Here is a 26,203-nt window from a genome sequence, read left to right as displayed (position 1 = left end):
GGCTCCTAACTCATGGCTTGACAGACAACCACAAAGAGGAAATCAACCAGAACACGATAGCATTACTTGTGACTTTTGTACGACAACCAATATGATCGATTATTGGAGGATGACAAACCCAAATACGAAGAAATATACTTGGTTTAGTCCATCAAATAAAAACGTATGTTCAAGATTAGATTATTGGCTTGTCTCCCAAACAGTATCATCATATGTTACGAAATGTGAGACCCATCCAACCCCACTTACTGATCATTGTCTGATAAGTCTCTTATTATCTCTACGTAAACAACAAAGATCTGACAACATATGGAAATTTAACAATAGTTTATTACAAAACGAAGACTTCTGTAAACAAGTTAAAGAACTTAAATCAGAAATTAACAATATGAGCATGACTAATGTCAGTAAATGGGAATGGTTTAAATATAATGTGAAACAATTAGCTATAGAAACGGGAAAGAAAGTGTCTGCCCTACGCGTATGTGAACAGAAAAATCTAATTGAACAAATTCATTTATTATGTGGTAAACCCTGTATGACTGCGGAAGAGTCAGAACGCTTACAATCTTTACAAAATAAGCTAGATGAGGTGTACTTGATTAAAGCTAAAGGAGCATATGTAAGGTCTAGAGCCAAGTGGATTGAACATGGAGAAAAAAATTCATCTTATTTCTATAGTCTAGAGAAGCGTAGACAAACAAAGAAAAAAATAACTAAATTGAGTAAGGATGGTACTATAATTGAGGAACCAAACAAAATAAGTGAGGAAATTAACATGTTCTATAGTAATCTGTATAAATCAAGAACTGAAAAAGAAAATGCAGATATCTTTTTTGATATGATTAAAGATCAGGTTAAAAAATTGGAAGAGGATGATAAAACATGGTTAGAAGAAGATTTGAAAATATCCGAATTAGATACAGCTCTAAAACAAATGAAAAATGGAAAATCGCCTGGAATTGATGGTTTAACGATTGAATTTTATAAAACCTTTTGGCAAGACATTAAAGATTTGTTATTTAATGGCTTTTTGGATTGTTTAAAAAATGAAGAACTATCCCCAACAATGAAAACAGGATTAATAACCTTATTACCCAAACCAAACAAAGATTTACAAATGCTAGACAATTGGAGACCCATAACACTTTTATGTAACGACTACAAATTATTAGCCTTAGTATATGCAAATAGGCTTAAAAGCATCTTAACCAAATTGATTGATGAGTGCCAATCAGCGTTTATTAAAGGAAGGCAGATTCATAATAACATAAGATTAATATTAGATATGATTGACTATCGATCCTTTATTAATTCAGAAAGTTTAATACTATTTATTGACTTTTTTAAAGCATTTGATTCAATAGACCATAATTTTTTATTTAGATCTTTAGAACTTTTTGGATTTGGAAACAAATTTTGCAAAGTGATCAAACTGTTCTACAAGCAAATTTATAGTTATGTTTCGCTCAATCCAGGCATAACATCTAGGATAGACATATTCTGTGGAATTCGACAGGGTTGCCCAATTTCTCCAAAATTATTTATTCTTTGCACTCAATTAATGGCTTACCTCATTGTGAACCATTCAGACATCGAAGGAATAAACATTTTTGATATTGAACTGAAAATAAGTCAGTTTGCAGATGACACAGTAATATTTTTAAAGGATAAATCAATACTCGAGAAAGCATTGAATGTCATTTCAATTTTTTCTAAAGCTTCAGGCTTGTGTCTGAACCTAAAGAAGTGTGAACTTTTGCCACTTTATGATTGTTTGGAAAATAGCATGAGGACGATTCCAGTGAAAAATGAAGTTAAGTATCTAGGCATCTATTTAGACAAAGACATCAACACTAGAGAATCAAAAAACCTAAAAGACAAAATTGATGGCATGTCCAAAACACTAAATCATTGGTTGACGAGAGATATTACAATTTTTGGACGCAATCTATTATCCAAATCAGAGGGCGTCTCAAAGATGGTTTATCCAGCATACTCACTATACATTACCCCGAAAAGCATTAAAAAGATTAACTCTATAATCTATCAATTCATTTGGCGCAATAAAACACATTACATTAAAAAATCACAACTTGTCAAAGATTACGCTAAAGGTGGTATAAAGTCAATTGATTTTCAATCAATGGTTGGAGTATTTAAAATAAACTGGATAAAAGCCTTCCTCTTGAAACCTGACTCCATATGGTTCCATATCCCAAAAAATATTTTCAAAAAGGTGGGAGGGTTGGATTTTCTCCTGAAATGTGATTTTGATATATTGAAGTTGCCTGTGAAACTGTCAGAATATCATAAGCAGGTCTTGTCTTATTGGAAGATGGTGTTTGCCCATAACTTTTCACCACATTGCTCCACCTTGTGGAATAACAGAACAATTACAATTAATAAGAAGTCATTGTTTATTAAAGAGTGGTTTGAAAAAAACATAATCTTTATAACAGACTTACTTGATGAAAGGGGTCAGTTTCTCTCAGTGGGTGTTTTTAATGCTAAGTTTAACATTCAGTGTTCCCTTAGAGAATATGACAAGGTTTGTAAGGCAATCCCCTTACCTCTGTTGAGTTTGATTCAAGGTTATTTGTATTACTCTAAGGCACAAATTAGTCTACCTTCTTTACATCTAAACCAGATTCTTTTGACGGATAAAAACTGTAATAATAAAACCATGAACAAGATATTTAAAAACAAATTATTTCACGACTTTAACAGTAACACAAAACTAAAAGGGAGTAATGTTAAAATAACGAACAAATATACGCACTTTTTAAAATGGCCTATCCCCCCCAAAGTCAAAGAAATGCAATTTAAAATAATTAATGGATATTACCCAGCAGCCGAAATGCTTAAAAAAAGGTTTGGGTTTGAGGTAGAGCCATGTGGATTTTGTTCACAAAATGCGGAAAGTATTGATCATTTGTTTTTTTCCTGCTCAGTAACAACTGACTTTTGGCAAGATCTAGTAGACTGGTTGAGTATAAGAATAGATGGGATGACCCCACTGACTCTAACACAAGTTTTATATAATAATGGTGATCCATCTAAGGAACTGTCCATGCTACACAAGGTGGTGATAATTATGGGCAAATACCACATACACAAATGCAAATGGCAAAGTAAAAGACCTTCCCTAACTGTATTGAAAATTGAATTAAAATCTTTTTTGTCATCTTTAGAATTACTGAGGGATTCATGTAAAGAGGCTGCTTTGATATGCGACAATGGGACTCAATCTCTATCCTTTTAATGATTGTGTTTTTGGTGTACTAAGTAAGCCACATGTATGTTAAAGTGTTCGCAGAAAGGAAACTGTTATATGTCATAAAAATGGCCTTCATATATTTATGTATATGTATATATGTGGTTTTTTTTTTTTCGTTTGATTTCTTATTCAACCTTTTCAAGATGTTGTTGCACAAATGTTGTCTCCCAACGAGAGATTGTAATATGTGCATACATTTAATTAAAGTATTAAAAAAAAAAAAAAGATACGGTTAGCGCCCAGTTAGCTCCTAGCATTTCTCAACAGCTCTGCCTCCTCTTCGACTGCCCGGGACATTTAAACAATGGATAATCCGTATACAAAGAAATTCATGCTTTTCTCCTCAACAGAGCGTCCCCCGATTGAGCAACAGCGCCGTAAAATAAGAAGAATGGCGCCTAATTACAGAGTTAATAATGCAGACTTTGTAATGTCTCACGTGTAGATTCATCAGCCAGATGAAGTGTTTACTGACAATTGACAGTGATAGCGCACATCATCATCACTATTCCAACAATCCTCTCCTCACAGACAAGCATAAACACACTCGACTATCGCTAAATCAAATTTAACACACGTTTGTAATGACGCTAATTCAGTTTATAATAGGGTTTATTCGCTCGGTCAGCAGGTGGCGGTATCCTCGTACACTGGGGAGTACACTGCCATTAAACGAACAGAAGAAGAAAACATCTGCACATGCGCAGTAAGGATCGGGGAGTCCTGATCCGTAACTATCTTTTTATTTTTCGTTTTTGTCTACATTGTACTGAAATGCTTCATTATTGCAAACATTTTAAGATATACTTGTTATTCTTAACATCTTAACAGATACTCTGACCCAGAACTATCGTAAAACGCTACGACCGGAAGTAGAAACCTTTCGCGCATGCGGGGTACCGATCGGGTTTCCGGTACGGATCGGGTAGTAACATTAACTATGGAACAGATACAGCTTTTGCCACCAGAAGTTTGGGTCTATGTTCTCAGCTACCTGAACACGGAGGAAAAACACACTGTCCGCTTCTGCTGCAAGCACCTAAAGAATCTCGTCGACCACCCGTCTCTGTGGAGAGACTACACGGTAGTGCTGTCCGACCTCCGACGTTATACGTACGGCTTCTGGGACACTTTAAACTACCGCAGTCTCACCCGAGTAACGGTGCGGCATTTGGGGCGCAAAGAGTGGCGACGCCTCGTGAAGTTCCTCCCGTCACTCTCCACCATTGTGTTTGTGGACGGAGGACGGCAGTATAAGGAGAAATACTTGGACGCCCTTTCCAGGTTCCCCGACCTGAGGGGTGTCGGGGTGCGAAACGCTATCTGGGACGAGCCGGTTCTGGGGCACAATCTGGCAGTCCAGCTGGGGAGGCGGCTGACTCAGTTAAGCGTGTGCAACGTCCGTCTGCCCAACACGGTGCAGTTCATCAACAGCGTGTCGCACCTGGTCAACCTGCGGTACTTGCTCTTCCACCAGCAGGGAGAGGGCTACGGGCTGGACACGGTCAGGCCGGTGCCCTGCAGTGTTTTCCACAACCTGCTTCTGAACCTGACCAAGCTCAAACACCTATCCTGGGGGATGAAAGGGGAGCCGCCGGAGCCCCTGCCAGATGATTATTTCAACCCAGCGGACCCGGACCAACCAGGTGAGTCTCGTCACTCATCCAACGGGAAACTGCTGTGGTATAGGCTATCAAAGCATCAAAACCAGGCTTTAGAGCTGGTAAGCCAAGAACTGTGCCATTGTCCTCAAGATTTTCTATGCTGTCCTTCACATTCATCAAGAGACCTAACGCACGTTGGCTCAGGAGGTCACTATTAACAAACCTTAAATATTCTAATATTGCACATAGATATGCTCTAGCTTGTAAATTACATAAAAATGCCCTATTTGCAAACTTGCAACACCAGTAACACCAATGCAGTGTGTTTAGGATAATGTTTATGACTATTATTTGTAAGTGTACATTATGTTACAGCATTACAAATCCCAGTACAGACGACGCTGAAGTTGCCACATAGCCCTGAGTTTTTCCTGGGAATTTGTCTAGGTTGAAACAACTTTTTGTAGACGTGTGCTTTGCACCTGCACTCTTACACATAGACAAACCTTGAATGCAATCCGCGATCTAGCCTAATCACACGAACTACTGCTGGTCAGTTCACTTTACCTCAAATGACAATTTCAAATATTTGTTTAGTGACAGGGACAGCTTGTTTTAAACATGGCAGTGGAAAGGAAAATGACTCAAAATCCAAATTTTAGACTTAATTTAGTGTGTTGGAGAAATTTGTTTTGATACTGCAGTTTTGATACATATGGCCAATCTGCCGTATTACTGTATCTCGGTGCTGCATTTGACACAGTGGGCCTCATTGTCCACTGCATCAGCTTAAGCAGTGTGCGTTGTCTCCAAACGAGGGCCAGAGGGACGAGCGCAGCAACAATGGTAAGAACCAGGAGAAGAACAAAGCCAAACAGATTAGTTTGTGTAAATGCTTTTATTACAAAGTATCCAGCATAATGAGATGGCTGTGCCACTATATCAACAAACTAACATATCCTGAAAGGGCTGATTAAACAAAAGAAAAATACTTCTGCTGCCAAGCTGCAGATTAGGTCATGTACAAATAGTGACTAAAGACAAGTTTCCCTTACTGCATACTGCAGTGTTCTGTTTCTTACTTAATTGCTGCAACTTTTACCCAACGTTTTATACTATTACAACTGCAGATGGTTTTATTTGCTGTGCAGCACTGTGGTCAAAGTCCGTTGTGTCCACCTCCAGTCCTTGAGAGCCACTGTCCTGTAGCTTTTAGATGCATCCTTGTTCTGACACACCTGAATCAAATGAATGGCTTGTTACCAGGACTTTGCCAAACTTGATGGCATGCTGAAGAGGTAATCCAATCATTTAATTCACCTGTGTTGGAGTAGGGATGCATCTAAAAGCTGCAGGACAGTAGCTCTCGAGGACTGGAGTTGGACGCCCCTGTGCTAGGATATAGAAATAAACATACTTTTTGGTCCTGCAGTGTTCTGCTACGGTGGCCCTGTGCTGACCACTCTGGAACTGGTGGATTACCCAGAAACCACCCTGTCAGAGAATGCGCTGAGAAGTCTCACCTCTCTTGAGTCGCTGGCCGTCAGGTACAGGTACATCAGAGAGGGCGTTGAGTGTCGCCTGCAGGCCTGGCTGAGTCCTCTGCAACACTTAAAATCTCTCACTATCATCGGTGAGTAACTCTGCTGTTCTGCAGTTTGTGTGGGTTTCTTTTAGTTGGTCTGGGACAACTGCATAATTGTTAGGCAACTAATATTTTTTGCGCAGGTTTAAAAAGCATCTTTCTGCATCGTTATATGCAGTTTATTTGGCAATGTCAGTGCATCTTAATTCCTGGTTTTCAAAGCAGAACTGAGCCTCAGGCGGGGGAAATAATAATAATAATAATGGATTGCATTTATATAGCACTTTTCGAGACCCTCAAAGCGCTTTACAATTCCACTATTCATTCATTCACTCACATTCACACACTGGTGGAGGCAGCTACAGTTGTAGCCACAGCTGCCCTGGGGCCGACTGATAGAAGCGAGGCTGCCATATCGGCCCTTCTGGCCATCACCAGTAGGCGGTAGTTGAAGTGTCTTGCCCAAGGACACAACGACCGAGACTGTCCGAGCCGGGGCTCGACCTAACTACAAGATGAACTCCCAACTCTCGAGCCACGATCGCCCGAAATCCAAGTTTCTCCTTAACTCTTGGTGCTGCTTTCTGTCCTTGTAGGTGGGAATTCTCTCACTACCTATACCACCACCATCCCACCCAGTGTGACCAGGCTGACGCTGCGAGTAGCCATAACGCTGAAAGACATGGACTCTATTGCGCCTAAAGTTCCAGGACTGGAGCACCTTGATATTGAACAGAACCGCTCCAGTGGCAGTCTCTGCAGACGGATCCCTATGCTGTTTCCTCAACTCAAGACACTCAGGATACGGTGAGCCTTAGTTCATCCTAGTTTTTCTGCCTGGCAGTCTAAGCAGGAGAATGTTGATCAGACTGTATTATTTATCATAAAGTAAAGCATAATGTCTTCTCATTTGAGAACATTAGGTTTTTCCTTAAGAATGGCTAAAAACAAGTATTCAGTTATAAAACATTTTAGATTCATTTTCAACTAACAGATTATCCCATCAGATAATGAAAATTTGGGTTACCCAAAATTATTTGGATAAATTTGGTCATTTCAAGATTTTGCAGGGAACTAATCTGTGGGGACAGTTTTCTGCAGTGAATGAACAGTTTGTTCTTTTTGTTTTTTTAAAATGTCTAATCCCTGTAATAAAATTATGTTTCAAGAAATGTAATGATCTAAGTAAGGGAAGATTTGGATAAAATCCCAGTGAAGAGGTCTCCACAAACTACTGTTAATTAAAAATGAAAATAAGCATTAATCAGTCATTTAAGAAATGCTGATTGTTTAAATGTGCACTTCTCTTCTATATAACCTGCCTCAAGGTATACAGGGCACTAAAGCATCCATACATGATGAAATCTTAGTCCGTTCAGTGGTGATCGGATGTGGCAGTTTGATTTGTGCAAGTTGTTTCTTGTGTCAATCGGGAAGTACCCCCCTACAACTGCTCAGTTAGCATCAGCTATTTTAAATTAACTATAAGTTTGTTTGTTTTTTCCTGGAAAAAATTGTTTCCTGTTTTGTTTTTTGTTTTTTAAAGCTGCAGGCCTTTTTTTTTTTTTTTTTTTTTTTTGTATCTGTATAACAGGGTATGAGGTCCACATGACCCAAAGACCTACAATAGACCTATTAATAAGTAAATGAGGGTGGCAGTGGCTCAGGATGTGGATTGTCTACTAATCCGAAAGTCAGTGGTCAGATTTCCACTGGGCAAGAATCTGAACCATGAGTTGCTTTGATGCCTTAATCAGGATGTGTGCGTGTGTAAGAGATGTTGGATTAAGGCGCCTGGGCATAGAAAAGCACTTGTATGGATGTGTGTGTTCGATTGGGTGAATGAGAGCTTTGAGTTCTCAGCTGGAGAAGAAAGGTGCTATTTAAGTACCAGTCCATTTACTGTTTAAAGACGTTTCAACAAGCAAACAAGAAAATGACCTTACTACAACCCTATAAGATATTGTGAACCTGCTCTTGAGGTACGTTAACGAGTCCTGTCCTGTTTCCTGCAGATTTTTCCGCCGGGAACCAGAGAAAGACCTGCTGAGCCTCCACAAGCTGCGACACCTGGTGCGGCTGGAGCTGATCGTGGAGCGTTCGTTCATCCTCCGAGATTACCTCAACGGGCACCCTTGGCCGAGCCCATCTGTGCAGGAGCTGATCAGTGAGCTGCAGGAGCTGTCTGAGAACAGGATCACGGTCATAACAACGATGCGGCAAAGGAGCCCACTGCGTGAATGTGACTGTGTGTGGGAAGGAGACTGAACGGGTGCGAGGCAGAAATGTGGGAATTAAGTTATTTTTCTTCCCAAAAGCACTGCACCAGAATGAGCAGTGTCAAGAAGACCTGAGGTAAGACCCGTTGTCTGAAGGCATATGAAGGCAGCCATGGATCAGGAGTACTGAAGGTCTTCTCGGTCATAAAGCTAATAAATAGGCCGAAATGTGACACTTTTTTTTTTTTTTTTTTTGCAACAAACAGAAGAGCAGAGTAGCAGTTGCATCATGTTATGTCTGGCTGGTTTGTAATCCACAAACAAAATACGTTAGTTATGTGCATTGTTAAACGATGCCTTACATGCTCAGGCATGGTCTTTAAAGACATAAGAAGCTCTTAAATAATCAGATCTGTCAGTTTATTCCAGTTCCCAAAGTGACTGATTCAAGTAGCCCGTTTTGTTCTGTAAGATCTGACAGTACTGTTTACATAATGTAACACATGAAGAACAGTAGCAGCAAGTCATGTTTTGAGAAGGCAGTTTACGTTGAAAACTCCTTAAAAAATTCTTTCTTAAACAGAGTTGTGCTGGGATCAGCCTGTGTGTCTGACACATCTGTCAGAGGCAAACGTTTAGCTGTTGGGTCATCTGAGTTTTGCTTTCTGGATGAAAAATTAAAGATAGTTTGAAGAGCTGAAAAGACTCTAAAATAGGTTCATTATTTTAATAATGGAGATCTTTGCGTCCTTGACAGAAAAAACTAAACTGGGTAAGAGGACAAAAACCTCAGGATCAAAGTTGTCTAGTGGTCAAAATATTTTTGTTTTGAAACCATTACATGAAATGTCAGGACCAGAAACGGCTTCTGTGTTACTGCAAAAACGCATTATTGTTACGTTTTGAGTCCAGGTGACTTAATTTTTTGATTTCAAATTGATCATTGCAATATTTGAGCTTTCAGGTTGTGTAAGCTAATTATTTCTTATTCATTTATTGCTTTTCAACAAGCCCTACAGTTATTTCTGAAGCGCAACATTTTTCTAAATGTCTGCAGATTTTTATTTTTATTTTTTTTAGCTTTACAATTTGAATGTAGCAAGAAATGCAGAAGGGTTCGTTTTAAAAACTCCTTTGTTCAACAGGGTTAATGTTACATTTCTTTGCTGAGTGTTTTACTTTTATGGATGAATAAAAATTCATTAGAACATTTTTTTCCTGTGATTTATACAATATGGAAGAGTCCTAAAAAATTGATATAGAACTTCCAACTGTTTTGAGTATTTTAGTCAAGATTCTGCAGAACTGTGATATTTGATGTGTTGTCTCTCCTTCATGCAGTAATTAAAATAGCTTGACCACAGCTGACCTTGTTGCAGATTTTATTAACATGAAAATTCCACAACACTAGTTTAACCTTTACATGAGGGATGGAAGAAAGCCCAGATGAAGTACTGAATGTCCCACACTGATGTTAAGATGTACCTCAGAACTCCAGGAGCACAGATTGCGGCTCCACAGAGTTCAGGGCGATTTCTTGTTTCCGTCCATAGAGTCCATGTTCTACCTTTACACCTGCATTTGTGCACTTCGCTGAACCTGTCATGAGTTCTCTGCAGGCGGAGACCAGACTTGAGAAGAGCTGAGCACCCCACCACAGCTCGCATCCACCCTTGTACTGCATCCTTCTGTTGGGTGCTGGCTTCCCAAGCAGGGAGTCTTGGGGGACAAATAAAATACTTCCAGGAAGATCCAGGAGGGACACACAATGCCCGGAATGTTTCCGGAAAAGCCTGGTAGTCATCAGAGTGTTGGCTGTTGAGGACACGGTGGAAAACAGACAAAGCCTTAGGCCACAAGATGGAAATCTGTTTGACTGTTACGTTTAGTTATACATAAATTTATCATCCTGTTAACATAAGATTACCCCTTAAATTCATATTATGTCCACCTTGCTTGGATCCCCCTTTTCCTTCAGACCTGGATTAATTCTTAGCATGAATTCAGGAAGGTGCTGGAAACATTCCTCAGAGATTTTGGTTCATATTTACATGCAAGCATCACACAGCTGCAGCTGATCCATAACATGAATCTCCAGTTCCACCTCATCCAATGAACTCAATGCTATGTTCAAGATACCAATTTAAGATGATCCGAGCTTTGTGACATAACACAATCGCACATGATCACGCTTTACTCATCAGGTGGTGAGTAAAGCGTGATCACTAAAGGATGGACATGGTCAGCAATAATACTCAGGTTGGCTGTGGTGTTTAAACAACACTCAGTTGGTACCAAGCAGCTCAGAGTGCCAAGATAAATATCCTACACTCACGCATGCACCACCCACACCAACCTGCACGATCCACACTTTCATGTTGTTTACTGTCAGAATGTCACAGCAGAAAAACTCATCAGACCAGGCAATGCTTTTACAGTCTTCTGTTGTCTAAATTTGATCAGCCTGTGTGAACTATAGCCCGAGTTTCCTTTTCTTAGCTGATAAGATCATTGCCTTTAAGAGCAGTGAGCGTACATACTGTGTTTGAGTTGTTTGGATAACTTTTACATGTTTTGTGGGTTTTTTTTTTTTTTTCAAAGTGCTGTTTGACACTTTTTTTTTTTTCCACTTTGGCTCAAAGACCAATTTCTGGATCTCTATAAGAAATTTAAGGTGAGCAACTTTCAGTAGTTAATTTAAATTCATTTGTCTAAGCTGCTATTACCGTTTTCTGGTTATTAGCTACTGTGAGTCAGCTAACATGTGCAGCAGTAACTCACCCATCTCATTTGTCACATCTTCAGTGGCTCCGTGAAAGAAACACACATAGACAACCAATCCCTGCTGAATCTAAGGAGAGGGAGGCACAGTGTGGAAACAATAATAATTAATTGGGTACTTTACAGGATCGCACATAAAAACAAAGTCTCACACATTAATGTTTTAACCTCAAGTAAGCATTTACATTTCATTAATTATGAGAATAAAGTGCCACATTATGCTTCAGCCTGTTACACTGTATATCCTTTCTGAACATGGAAAAGGTTTGAGTAGTCATAAACCTCAATATCCACACGAGATTGGATTATACTCACCGAACAGTGTGTGACTAGACTGATTTAAATACAGTAGTTTTATGAGAACTGATTAAATTAATCCAGTAACTGTTAATAAACCACCATCACACAAAATATAACGTATTGTATTAATCAAATGTTTGATAAAAGTACACCAAAATCCAAAGCAGGGGGCAGCAGGACATGATTATTACATTTCCACGACAAGACAAAGACTTAATTAAATAAAATACATTGAAAAACAAACGCACCCACCTCTGCCCACTGAGCATCTGCTCCATCCACAGCAGGTTTGAGCTTAATCTTTGCGTGACTACACTGCTGAATGACAGTTCGGGCCTGAAGCCTGATGGGCCTATAAAAAACAGCTGAGCTGCTCGGACACACAAAAACAGACGACAAACCCATTAAACCTCTGACAAACACCACCTGCCAGCAAAATCAGAATATGAAATAATGAAAATAGGTATAAAAAGACTGATATTTTGTGCTGCACCTGTCAGCATTAGGCGAGGGTTTTGCAGTTTTTTCCACAGCAGAGCTACCGATGGTGAAGACAGGCCAGGGTTTGGTGCTCAGGGCCATCACAGGCTCCAGACCACTGCTAGAGCTCCATTTAGCTGAAGAATCTGCCTCTGGGCCTCTTTTCTTCTTCACTGTGCGCTGGACACTGCAATGACTTCGGATTTGTGTTGATGTATGTGCCTCTGGAGGACTTTTTTGACTTGGAGCCTGAATGTGCTGCAGTGGAGCATGCTGCTCTAAAACAAGCTGTGCTTGGATGCAGTGTTGTGTCCCATTGTTGCCCTGAGGGCTACTTGTTTTTTCCTGTTCTTGAGGCTGTGCAAGCTTCTCTGGCTGGGGATTTATCGGATTCTCTATCCTTTTTTGCTTCTTAGAGCTTTCAGGATCCTTATGTATTTCAAAATGCGAAGAAGTCATTCTCTTCATAGACAAGAGCTTTGTGACAGAGGGGATTTTGGGAGACCTGGGCTGTAAGTTGATGGGATTTTTCAGGTGAAGGAGGATGGGAATTTTGGGCTGAGGATTATCGTGAATTTCAGTCTGGGAGGACAAACTGGAAGAAGGTTCATCCTACAAGTGAGATGGGAGACAAAGTCAGTTCAACTTCATAACTTACATACAACATAATTATGGAGGTGGCAGAGCATGAGCTAGTTCTTTACTAGAGGCTGAACTGTTACTGTTTTGTTCTTCTAGAAACAACTCGTGCTACCTGCAGCCATTTATCTGAGCTCTGGTATCTAAGTAACTTCTGTTTCATAAAATGTGCATGCATAGAATCATCTGTCTAATCTTAATTGAAAAATACTGCCAGCTGCCAGTGCTAGCCCTCAGCCTCCTAGCAGATACACCAATGGTATCAATTTCAAAATCCTACGCTGGCTCGTTCTTAAGTTATCACATTCACAAGATTTTCAGAAAAGCTGACCGGCGACAGATTTGATCTTGTCTGAGATTTTTAGAACAGCTTCTTTTTCCTCTAGAATTTCTTCAACGAACTGCTGCAGAATTATCAAATCAAGCTTTTTGAGTGCCGTACTTATCTCTTATGAGGTTTCTGATTTATATCCAGTGATTGCTGGATGGAAAGGCCAATTAGCTTGAAGCAGCCCAACAACTGAACAGCTCCAACACAAGAAAAACTTGGATCCCAAGACAAGCTGACAGATTATTTTTCTTCTTTTTTTTTTAAATAAAAATGTTTGTATCAGGCATAGGAGACTGATGATGTCACGAAATTGCTTCCTATATGAGCATTTTGACTGCCACTGTGTTGTTGTGTTTATTTGGAGCCAAAAGCTACCAATATCCAAATGGATGTTGAAATAAACACACAAAAAAATCAACCACCATAAATAGTGGCTTGCAAAAGTATTCGGCCCCCTTGAACTTTTCCACATTTTGTCACATTACAGCCACAAACATGAATCAGTTTTATTGGAATTCCACGTGAAAGACCAACACAAAGTGGTGCACACGTGAGAAGTGGAACGAAAATCATACATGATTCCAAACATTTTTTACAAATAAATAACTGCAAAGTGGGGTGTGCGTAATTATTCAGCCCCCTGAGTCAATACTTTGTAGAACCACATTTTGCTGCAATTACAGCTGCCAGTCTTTTAGGGCATGTCTCTACCAGCTTTGCACATCTAGAGACTGAAACTCTTGCCCATTCTTCTTTGCAAAGCAGCTCCTGCTCAGTCCGATTAGATGGACAGCGTTTGTTAACAGCAGTTTTCAGATCTTGCCACAGATTCTCGATTGGATTTAGACACCAGACAGGTCAGGGATAAAGTTACTGAGAAATTTAAAGCAGGCTTAGGCTACAAAAAGATTTCCCAAGCCTTGAACATCCCACGGAGCACTGTTCAAGCGATCATTCAGAAATGGAAGGAGTATGGCACAACTGTAAACCTACCAAGACAAGGCCGTCCACCTAAACTCACAGGCCGAACAAGGAGAGCGCTGATCAGAAATGCAGCCAAGAGGCCTATGGTGACTTTGGACAAGCTGCAGAGATCTACAGCTCAGGTGGGGGAATCTACAGCTGCTGTCTTAGTCGTGCACTGCACAAAGTTGGCCTTTATGGAAGAGTGGCAAGAAGAAAGTCATTGTTAACAGAAAACCATAAGAAGTCCCGTTTGCAGTTTGCCATAAGCCATGTGGGGGACACAGCAAACATGTGGAAGAAGGTGCTCTGGTCAGATGAGACCAAAATGGAACTTTTTGGCCAAAATGCAAAATGCTATGTGTGGCGGAAAACTAACACTGCACATCACTCTGAACATCCCCACTGTCAAATATGGTGGTGGCAGCATCATGCTCTGGGGGGGCTTCTCTTCAGCAGGGACAGGGAAGCTGGTCAGAGTTGATGGGAAGATGGATGGAGCCAAATACAGGGCAATCTTGGAAGAAAACCTCTTGGAGTCTGCAAAAAACTTGAGACTGGGGCGGAGGTTCCCCTTCCAGCAGGACAACGACCCTAAACATAAAGCCAGGGCAACAATGGAAAGGTTTAAAACAAAACATATCCATGTGTTAGAATGGCCCAGTCAACGTCCAGATCTAAATCCAATCGAGAATCTGTGGCAAGATCTGAAAACTGCTGTTCACAAACGCTGTCCATCTAATCTGACTGAGCTGGAGCTGTTTCAGTCTCTAGATGTGCAAAGCTGGTAGAGACAAACCCTAAAAGACTGGCAGCTGTAATTGCAGCAAAAGGTGGTTCTACAAAGTATTGACTCAGGGGGCTGAATAATTACGCACACAACACTTTGCAGTTATTTATTTGTAAAAAAAATGTTTGGAATCATGTATGATTTTCATTCCACTTCTCACATGTACACCACTTTGTGTTGGTCTTTTGCGTGGAATTCCAATGAGATTGATTCATGTTTGTGGCTGTAATGTGACAAAATGTGGAAAAGTTCAAGGGGGCCGAATACTTTTGCAAGCCACTGTATGTTTGAATGCAGAAATTATCCTAAAATGTTTGAGTAGGAAGCTGCAAAAGTGCTTTTTAATTCTGACTCACGTTTGGAGCCTGTCTAAGTGGTCAATTCAATTCAATTCAATTCAATTTCTTTATTGTCCCACAAGGGGAAATTAGTTTAGCAGCAGGAGGATAAGAACAAACAGAACAATACTATAAAACAATAATAATGATAGAAAATTCAAGGACAATTATTTGCCATTAAGGAGACAAGACGCAGTAGGGATAAAAGAGACCTGGAGTCTTTTAGTCCTCCTCGGAGGTACTCTAAAAACGGCGGCCGGAAGGCAACAACTCAAACTCACTGTGAAGTGGATGGTTCACACAATTAATAATAGAATGAGCCTTTCTAAGCACATTTCTATTGTAAATGGCCAAAAGTCCATCTTGCCAGCGCCCTGAAATTTTGCTAGCAGTTTTTACCAGAAGTCCCAACCGATTCTTATTCTTCACCGTCAGGTTACCAAACCAGGCAGCGATACAAAAAGACATTACAGATTCGATAAAACTTCTATAAAACAAGGACAACATCTCAGATGAGACGTTAAAAGATCTCATTTTCCTTAAAAAGAACAGTCTTTGTTGAACTTTTTTAGTAGTGGCATCAGCATGAGATTCAAAACACAGTTTATGGTCAAGTACCACACCTAGATATTTATAACTCTCAACGATCCCAATATCGGCAGTTTTAATGATAGTGGGTGATGAGCTATAAGAGGACTTCCTAAAATCAATAATCATGTCTTTAGTTTTTGACACGTTAAGTGAAAGGAAGGACTCATCACACCAATTCACAAAATCATCTACAACCTGTCCATGGCCTGACTCGTCCCCCACTAGAAGACTGACGATCACTGTGTCGTCAGCAAACTTCAGGATGTGTCTGTTTGTGAAATTGCTGCGACACTCATTTGGGAGAGAGGCAACAACCCTGGGGTGATCCAGTAGAGCAGGAGAGCACATCAGAAAAGACATGATTTACCCTCACACATTGTGACCTATTAGTCAGAAAGTCTGTCACCCAGCCGACCAGACTAGTGTCAAGCTTGAAATTATTGTAAAGCCTGTCAGCAAGTAAGAGGGGTTGAATTGTATTAAATGCACATGAAAAGTCAGCAAATAATAATCTTGCATGGGTGTGGGGGGCCTCAAGATGCTTATACAAGAGATGCAGGAGTGTGACAGCAGCATCCTCCACACCTCTCCCTGCTCTATAGGCAAACTGGAAGGGGTCAAGATGGTGTTCAACATGCATTAAAATCTCCTTCTTAATTATCTTCTCAAATGTCTTCATCACTAAAGAAGTCAGAGCCACAGGCCTAAAATCATTCAGTCAAGGAGCTAAAGCTTTGGCAAACCCACCACTGTGTCCTTGGAATTCACTGTCAGCTGCTCCTCTGCATCACCATCACTATCAGTATCCTCATCATTCGCACTGCCAACATGCAGACAGAGAGAGAAGAGCAGGTAGATATTAGACATAAAAATGGGGAAACCATATCAACAGTTCACTAGTACTTTGAGATACTAAGATAGAAATTACCCGTCTAAGTCGTGAGATGTCAGTTCCTGTAGTTGAGCTGATGTCTGAACCGCTAAACCTCTCGCCTCTGCTTGGTGATTCGGTTTCTTCGTCTTCTTCATGCTGCACTGAGAGCAGTTGTTGATCCACTGCACAACATCAGGCCTCATGGTTCTCCAGAAGTATCTGTAAGAAAGTTCAGATCTGAGACCGTGTTGATGATTCTGACTGAAACGTGTCACTAACGAGAAACAGCGCGAGGGGAAACCTCTCATTCAGCAGTCTGAGACACTTGTTGACGTCGAGGTGGTTGAGCTCGTTGTGATAGTCCACCAGCGCGGTTTCAACCTGCTGCCTGTTCCTCAGAACCAAACGCATTTGGTCTCCCTTCACCGTATGAAGAACACCGTCTGGGAAAGCAGGGGTAGGGTAAATGTTACAGCACAGTGTGAAACAGACTAATTGACACCTTTGTCTTTCCAGTTATGTTTGAGCAGAGGCACAAGTGCCATTGTGTATATTGTATCATTATATTTGGATTTTTGCTGGAGCTGGAGCCTATCCCAGCTGTCATGGGGCGAGAGGCGGGGTACACCCTGGACAGGTCGCCAGTCTGTCGCAGGGCTCTAATTTAAAATATGACTCATACAAAGATGAAGAACAGAAATCTGAAGCTGGACATTAGCATAATGGGTTCTATTTTTATTAAGGAGATTTTTCCCACCACCCTTTTTAAAGTTTGTGTTCCCAGCAGTGCATAGTATAAAATATTGACGTTCTTTTCCTAAATAATATTGGAATTAAAACTCCTTTGTTATGCATACCTGCATGCCTGTGTTTTATCATGGAAAATGCACTACACAGGCATTATTAGTATTTTGTTTTTAGGAGTTTTGAACACACAGATTTGTACGAACCTTTAATGGCAAACTTCTTGCAGAACCTCCTAAAGGTGTTCTTTTCTACATAGTTCAGTCCAGGTGGGTAAGTGCGTTTGGTAAGGTAGAGCTCCACAGCATCGTACTTGGCAAAAATGGCCTGCTAACACAGAGACGTAGATCATGTAAATACATATGGTTCATGAAACTCTGCAGCAAATAAAATTTTGTCAACCTGACAAATCTACAACATACCTCCTCCCCCACCGCAGGCTGGCTCGCCCCTCTGGATGGGACCTTTGGAGGAAACAGATCAGTTATTAGAATTGTGACACTGTTGCATTAATAATACTAAGTAATTGTGATGCTCACTGCGGAGTCCGTGTGGACCGAGAGTGCAGGCACAGCATCTGGATTTAGGGTGATGACCTCCCCACTATGGCTGAAACAGTCGTCAGTGAAATGTATCGAACAAATGGAAGACCGGAGCCGAGGATGCCAGTTTGGACGGCCGGTAGCCTTCAACCACTTTGCCAACAGAGTTGCATTGTGAAGAGGAAACCTAGGGTAATATATTAATGATGAAGAAGTACGCACACTTTACCAAAGCACATTGAAGTCACAGCTACATGATTAATATGGGTTTAAGGGCAGGCCTTTAGCCTTATTTGGGGTATTGCATTAAGTAGCCAAGAAGTAACATGTCAGAGTACACTGATCAGGCATAACAATATGACCACCTGTCTAACAAAGTGTTGGTACCCCTTTTGCTGCCAAGACAGCTCTGGGTCATCAAGGCATGGACTCCACTAGACCCCTGTAGGTGTGCTGTGGTATCTGGCATCAAGATATTAGCAGCAGATCCTTTAAGTGCTGTAAGTTTTAAGGTGAGCCCTCCACGGATCCGACTTGTTTGTCCAGCACATCCCACAGATGCTTGGTTGGATTGATTGAATCTGGAGACCAAGTCAACACCTCAAAGCTATTGTGCTCTTCAAACCTTCCCTGAACAATATTTGGGCATCCTTGTGCTGCAAAAGCAACATCAATTCTTAAGTGTACCAATTATATTCAGTCAAATACACCATTACTGATTTCTAATGTATAATGGTCCAAAACCTATAGCACAAAAACTAATATTTATTGGGGTTTTTTGTCCTTTCAAGAACAAAGTAAGATATAGAAGTGGTTAAAGTGGTTCTATTATGTTCTCCATGCTTCAAATTTCAAAAACACAAACTAAATTATCTTATTCTGGCTCAGGGCAGGTTCATCTTATAGCTAAAACAAAAGCAGCAGCTTATCAATAACAACTTCTCTAAAACCCAGTTTAATTTTCTGATCGACCATCTTCCAAATGCACTTGGTATAAACATAAGCAAAACTCTGTATACTTTGTGCATGTACTTTATCTGCACCAGATAAACCTATTTAAAAAAAACAGCTCAACATATAAGTATGAAATAAAAACATTGCTAACCCAGCAGTTAGCTTAAACGCCTGATCTTTTAACTTAGAGGGATAACATCTGCCTTTGTGACATCACATTCATGATAAAATAACAGAAATGAGCAAAAATAAAGCATAATCTGCACACTAAACTCTCACCAGAACAGGAGCGAACACCGTATGTTTTATCGCAGAAGTCCTAAAGGTTTTAGGACTATTATTTTTTCATTAATTAATTCTGTGTTTCTCTGTTTACTTTCGTAGTATAAGCAGCAAACAATCAAGAAAAAAACGATTCATACTTGTGGAAGGTGAGGCCCAGGCGTCTCTCTACTGGTCCACAGCAGTTTGTGCACCCAAGAACACTGCAGCGCATCCACTTCCTCTTGGTTCTGTTAAGGCAGGTTTGGCAGTTGGCGATCCAACTAGCCAGGTCTCGAGTCATGCTGCCCCAGTGGAAGTGCTTTGAAATTTCTTGCTGGCAGACCCCCTGACCATAGTGGCCCTTGCTGTCATGAAACTCTCGCAGGATTGAGTTTACCTGGGATCAAAAGGAAGCACAGTTGGTTAGCAAAGCATGGTTGGATATTTAATAGTATTTGTAAGACCATTATGCAAATTACAGATCACATAAGACTTATGTGATCATGCAATGTCAGTCTGAGTAATAGTTGAGGCATGGGCTGAGGAAAGATGTGCAAATAGAGATGTTAACAGTATTTAAAAAATCCTGGATTTTGGAGCTCTTAGGAGGCTTCCTCCAACAACACGAAGACACCTTAATGCTCATTGCAAAAAGGACACTGGTGTAGTGCTCCAGGTGCAAAGGTGACAGAACCAAGTGGCCCATACAGAATCAGAATCAGAATACTTTATTAATCCCCAAGGAAATTATGTGGGTTACGGTTGCTCCAAGGCAGTAACAGTAACAGACTAAGCCATTTAAACAATACAATATGTTACAGATTTTACTAATTTAAAAAGATAGCGCTAATATATACAAATCACTCAATTATAAATATCAAGAATTAACAGAGATCATTATAAATAAATATCAATAACTCACAAGAATATTACAGAGTAGAAAAGAGCATGTGCAAAAAGGGTGTAACTATTGCAGTGTTTACAGTGTATTAGATGGATGAGTTGTACAGGGAGATGGCCACAGGCAGGAATGATTTCCTGTGTCGTTCAGTGGTGCTCTTTGGTAATCTCAGTCTCTCACTGAATGTGTTCCAGCCAGCACGTCATGGAGTGGGTGGGAGGTATTGTCCAGCATTGTCTTTATCCTGGACAACATCTGCCTCTCAGACACCAGAGAAGCATCCACCTGCATCATTCTCAGCTTGTCACCCAGGAGGTTTGGCCTCATGGGGTTGAATGCACTGGAAAAGTTAAAAAACATGACACTCGCAGTGCTCGCTGGCTAGTACGGATGGGTGCAGACACGATTGAGCAGGTAGATGATGGCGTTCTCAACACAAACTGAAGAGGATCCTGATGTGGTCTGACTACAAGTCGGAGCTGGTCCATACAGGACCACAACCTGCAGAAAACGGGGACCTGCCAGCTCACACAATCTCAGAGGGTCATGAGAAGAGCAGCAGATGAAGTGATGAGGGTCAGATGAAATTAATGGCTGACTGTTTTGTTTGATTCCATTTATAACTGCTGAACGAATTTTCATTGTTGTTAGCTTCTGCAAGAACTAAATAAAGAATATAACCTGTACTTAAAGTGAAAATCTCTTTCACTTTAAGATGCCATTATCCACTCCTCAGTGATGTAAAGATACAGATTAGTTGATGGTTTTAACCAGTTGTGTTTAGTCTCTGAAATTAACACTTCCAGATGTGTTATAATAAGGCGTAAACTGTCATAAAACAAAGTGTTTCCTCCGCTGACCACTGACCACCAGCACAAAAGGTCTTCATTTGAAATCTGTAAGCTAGCAATTACCTCCTCTCTGCTGCGTGGCACGCTGAGAGGTCGAGAAGCCCGTGTGTACATCAGCACTCCATCTTAAAAAGAAAAGACATATTTCTAAAGTTTGACTATGAACATTTCAGCACCTTTATAAATGATTTAATGTGTTCCTTTAGAGCACTGAAGCAGTCAAATAAAAATGAGTATTGCTTGTTGTGTTTAAAACCCTTTCCACTCACCTATTAGGCCAAAGCGCTTGGCCATCCTTTTTAAGGCACTTCTATTTTTCTTGCTTTGCGTTGGTAAAATCCTGTGGCTCAGATATCTAAAGTATGCATAAGAAAACATGCTAATTTAAACGAACATGCGTCACATGGGTGTGAAGTTTTCGTGTCATCAAACACATACCTGGCGACATGGTTGTACGTGGTGAAAGTTGGCTCAATGACAGTCTTCCTCCTTGTGTGCTCCTTCACTGTCTGGACTGCGGTGGAGTCTGGAGCTGACGAGCAGTACTGGTGTTCCTGCAGCTCCATAGGGGTTTCCGACTGATCAGTGGCTGGATGAGGGGGCTTTTCGGTTTCGGTATTAGCAGCAGCTGCAGAGATGAGGTCTTCCAGCGTGTTGGAAAGCAGGACTTCCTCATCTGAAGGAATGGGCACCTGAAAGGCACATAGGTTTACCTGATCAGCTCTGAGAACTAACTCAAGTCCACACTCTTAGTACGCTTCTGCAGGACTGGATGGGAAAAAAGCACTATTGCCTAATTCTGTTAAAGTTTCTGAAAGCACTGCAAATTTTGTAATGAAATGAGTAAATATGCAGGTCCAAACACTAAGAAGAATGAAGTGAGTAAAAAAAAAAACCAAAAGTAAATCCGCAGACTTGCTAATTACAATTGACAGGTTTTTAATGTGCTCTCAGTCTTTTGTGTCACCTCCTCATCGGGCATGATGCTGGGTACAGCATCTGATGATAGTGTCGGCTGACCGTCCTCATTCAGGGTATAGCAGGATGGGTCAAAGTGTCGGGAGCAGATGTAGGAGTTTGAGCGCAGCGAGCCTTCATCCCTCTGCGCAACTGTCAGCCATTTCTGCCGCTGCCCGGGGTCCTTTGGAAACCTGCAGATGCACAAAGGCCAGTTTTGCTTTGGAGAACTTACAGAGAAAGCTGAACAAAAGCCAAGTCTGCCTGTGGTGTACCACAAGGCTCCATTTAAGGTCCACTATAGTTCTAAGTAAATGCACTCTGGAAAATACAAGAATATTGTGTTCCAACAATACTTTGTCTTCAGTGAATCAAAGTGAAATCCTGGGTGGCTCATAGCTCAAAATGGTTCAACTCCAAAGCCCCCATAAGCTTTTTTAGCCCTCTGCTATCTCCGCTTGTAATTTAAAAAGTGCCAAACAAATCAGTTATTTTCTTAGGATGCTTAATACCATATCTCTTCAAATTAAAATCCTTCCCGTGGTTAAAACATTACATATGAAATTCATTTGTTTATTTTTAAAGAACTGCCTGAAATCTGACCTCTTCTGGCTGACTTTATCTCTAGATCTCTCTCACATCTTCATATCTTTAAAATGTGTATTGACTGGAAAAAGTTCTTATTTGTCAATTTATACACACATAACACAAATTACGGCAAGTTATGGCAACCTGTCATTCACATATTATTACAACATGAATGGTAAGTTCTGTTTTAGTTATTCAATCATTCTTTGTGCAAAATACAATTTTTTTGTTTTAGATCTGAGACAATTGAGCCCAGTGTGTAACGCCACCTGACCTGTGGAAGGTGATCTCAGGGTGTATGTAACTGGAAGAATCACAACCATAAACCAGGCAAAACTGGACGCGCAGATTAGCTAGCTCTTTAGTAGGTTGATTCTGGCAAACGTCACAAGCCTTTATCCAGTTCTTCACTGCCGCAGTCACTCCAACCCAGTAATACATCAGCTGGATGGACATCAAGAGTTAAAACACTTTTCTATGAATAGCCTTAATTTTAACCATTTTGGTGACTTAAAGAACACACCTCATTTAAACTCACCATTATTTCCCTTACTGCCCGTTCCCGGCACGCATGGTTGTTGTTATTGTGGTATTGTATCAGGATCTCACGTATTTCTTCGTCACTCCTAACGACACGGAGGAGGCGGCCTCGATAAGACCGCCACAAACAGCCATCTGGAGGTTTGAGCATTCAGCAACATTCCTAATAAGTGACTGAAAGGCTATATTCAGTGCAGTGCTTTCTCTCATGCATTATCCAGGTGATCTACAAAATGTTCATGGGTGTATGAACATTGGGTAATTCATAGATTCTGAAGATGTGACGTTACTGGAACAACTTTTGTGGCAATGGTTCAATGGTTTTCAATCCATACATTTTAATATTTAATTAGCTATTCAAAATTTCAACTTAAAATGATCTAAAAACATATCAGAAATTTTACTTCCACCTAAATGTAGCACAATGAATTATATATAAATTTTAGTCACAACAGTAGTAGTAGTAGTTCTCACAACAAAGCACCATCTTGTGGTCAATATAGGTATTACACCAAACTGAGCACAGGGTCACAGCGCTGGCTAAACTTCAATTAATGTCTCTTCAACACCATACAAACATTTTGTTTGATGCTGCCAAACATTGAGAACTGTTTTTTTTTTTGTGTGTAACATCTACTGTACCTTTGTAAGTAAACTTTTTGCTATCTTTAGAGACCAGCTTTTTCCAGCTTTTTGATGTATTTACTTGAAACTTTCCTGTCAGTAAATAATGCTCCAAACAATCCAGAAAGGCATAAGAGGGCATCTGCAGGTGGAAAAGTGGGAAACAAGGACAGAGAGGTTAAGAAAGGTGATTTAAAACTTTAACAATCACAAAAGATTATTGCAATTACAAGCTTTGCCTTCTGTGATGACAAATTTTAAATCACTTTTTGGTCTGTATTTTGGACAGAAGAAGTCAATTAAAGACATCACTATAGGAAAATATGAGTACATGATAACGTTTTGTTGTAATAAATGATATCCAAGAAAATGCAGGTACAATACATACTGAACAATAGTAAGTTAAAATGTTTCATTAAATACTGTAAATTTTAAAGGCAAGTTCACAATGGTCTGTCAATTATGAACTAAATATGAATTTTCTCTCTTTCTTGGTGCTTATGATTAAATAACTGGTATTCTGTCAATAATGTGTTGACTCACTTTGGCTTTTGGCGGTGGTTTATTTAAAACAAGCAATTAACATTTAGTTACTGTTAATCAATTAGTTCACTGACAAGTACAAAAATAAAAAAAATAAAAAGTAAATGCCGAGAGGTTTGTAATAAAAAACGTAGTCTCATATTTAGGCCTGCTCTTGTGGCGCGCACATGCGCAAATGTAAACCGACATTATTTTAATTGTGGAAACGTGTCGTGAAATAAGCAGACGTTTCCTTACCTTAGATCATCTTTCGTCTATTCGACACAAATCCTCGTTACACCGGTTCCAACTTTTAACATAAATTCTACTGCAAGTACTTATTTTTCCCACAGATTTCTTCAAATAATTAAATCTTTTTCTTTCAAATTATCTGAATTTATACACACGTGCTCTAAAGAAACATATTTTAAGAGCAAATTAATAGCTAACTGTGGCGTTTTGTTCCGCGCAAACTTGTCCCGCAGTAATAATCTTTCACGTTCCGGTATGGATAATTTCAAAATAAGGGTTATTACGTTTGTCAATTATTTTTTCATTTTCTTTTATTTTTTTTAAAGTAATTAGCCCTTAAAAAACGAAAAGTGCATTTTTTTTCATGTTCGCGAAACAATTACAAGTATTATGTTGGTCGCAGGGACTGAGTCATGCCAAGTATTCTATAGTAATAAATTACATTATAATGATATATTTCATTCAAAAACGATTTATATGATATTTTTGAACAAACAACAATAAGTTGAATCAAATGAGTAAGCTATACCAAAAAACCCCAACGTTTTACGGATGGGTAGTGATGGGAAGAAAATACATATATAAAAGAAAATAAAGTACACTTATAAAACTATTTCTTGAATGGTAGTCGTTTGTTTGCGTTTTCAGTGCTTTTATTTTCACAGGAAATAATTTTAACGGAAGTTTAATTGCTGTCACATGGTCATCACTTGACAGAAGAATGATTTCACACAGGTTGCAGAAGCTGCCGTAACCCAAGCTTACTGAGTGTAGCTCACTTCCGTTCTCTGACAGAAACAAGAGCGCCCCTCGCAACTCCGGAGGACGCATTGTTCTCTCTGCAAGACCAGAGTCATGTGATCGTGACGAATAAGTCTAAGTAAGTAAATGATACTTCCAGCCATCAAGGAGCAAGGGCAGAGGTTTCCACCAGACGGGGACAAAGATCAATGCTCGTTTTTAAATGCAGTACTGCCAAACCCACAGCCATCCAATATTGATTCTCTGCATTATTCTGAAGTCGTTCCACAATTTGTAGATGCAGTTTTTATTTGTTTGTTTGTTTGGTTTCTCGTTTTTTTTATTTTTGCAGATTGGTGACCCTCTGTTCATCTTTATGCCTGACAAAATCTCCCAGCTTAAGATGCTCTTTTTACACCCGGTCTGTTACTGACCTGTGCCAGTTAACATACATAGATAGATGGCTTAAAAGGAGGCATACAGAGCCTTTATTCCCCCAGCTGTGTATTTTAATTAGGAAGTCATCAAATGACAGTATTATTTTAGTTTTGAAGACTTTATGTCCCAAATTATTATTGACTGTGATTTTTATTTATTTATTTTTCACTCTGATGCCTCAGATTTTTCTTGGTATGATTCACTGTTGCTTGGTGGCAAAGATATTCGATTCTTATGAGAAACATTGGGACAGGTGTCCAGTAGAAATGCACACATTATGAGATATCCTGAGAGGTACTTGTTCTGTCTACTTTGCTGTTTAACTTACTTTTCTTCATCTGCTGTCTGCCTTTCAGAGAGAATGGAGAAAACAAGAACAATGACCGATTTTAAAAGATAAGTAGACACATATTTATTCTATGACTGTATCAGAACTCTGATCGGTAACTCTTCTTAATTATTTAATTTTTTGTTATTATCTTTATTTAACTTTCAGTGAAGAGACGAAGG

At 39.9% G+C, this 26,203-nt stretch overlaps 2 protein-coding genes across 3 annotated transcripts; one reads left to right on the top strand and one right to left on the bottom strand.

Annotated features, from left to right (window-relative positions):
* Positions 1-4,154: 4,154 nt before the first annotated feature.
* LOC146551513 (uncharacterized) lies at positions 4,155-10,049 on the top strand. The gene is made up of 4 exons (XM_085257456.1): positions 4,155-4,926; positions 6,317-6,517; positions 7,066-7,276; positions 8,485-10,049. Exons 1-4 carry the CDS (start codon positions 4,170-4,172, stop codon positions 8,735-8,737), a joined length of 1,422 nt encoding a protein of 473 aa, XP_085113582.1. The 5' UTR covers positions 4,155-4,169; the 3' UTR covers positions 8,738-10,049.
* Positions 10,032-24,741, bottom strand: LOC146551512 (uncharacterized). Of its 2 annotated transcripts, none has more exons than XM_085257454.1 (19): positions 24,521-24,741; positions 23,759-23,882; positions 23,115-23,251; positions 22,851-23,020; positions 21,999-22,182; positions 21,470-21,723; positions 21,301-21,386; positions 21,095-21,156; positions 19,438-19,676; positions 18,059-18,248; positions 17,942-17,983; positions 17,726-17,849; positions 17,077-17,218; positions 16,830-16,994; positions 16,649-16,721; positions 12,263-12,861; positions 12,022-12,139; positions 11,470-11,539; positions 10,032-10,503 (listed from the first exon to the last, which is right to left on the bottom strand). In XM_085257454.1, exons 2-19 carry the CDS (start codon positions 23,880-23,882, stop codon positions 10,175-10,177), a joined length of 3,108 nt encoding a protein of 1,035 aa, XP_085113580.1. In that variant the 5' UTR covers positions 24,521-24,741; the 3' UTR covers positions 10,032-10,174. The 2 variants fall into 2 exon arrangements, with proteins under 2 accessions (XP_085113580.1, XP_085113581.1); XM_085257455.1 differs by having other exon boundaries at positions 17,726-17,846.
* Between the last annotated feature and the right edge of the window lie 1,462 nt (positions 24,742-26,203).

Source organism: Mchenga conophoros, linkage group LG19, assembly GCF_057382185.1.
Source record: "Mchenga conophoros isolate Kocher_MC1m ecotype Shallow Benthic linkage group LG19, M_conophoros_male_GT1.1, whole genome shotgun sequence".
Taxonomy (NCBI): domain Eukaryota; kingdom Metazoa; phylum Chordata; class Actinopteri; order Cichliformes; family Cichlidae; genus Mchenga; species Mchenga conophoros.
The sequence above is the reverse complement of the archived record's forward strand: the minus strand, read 5'-3'. Positions and strand labels throughout refer to the sequence as shown.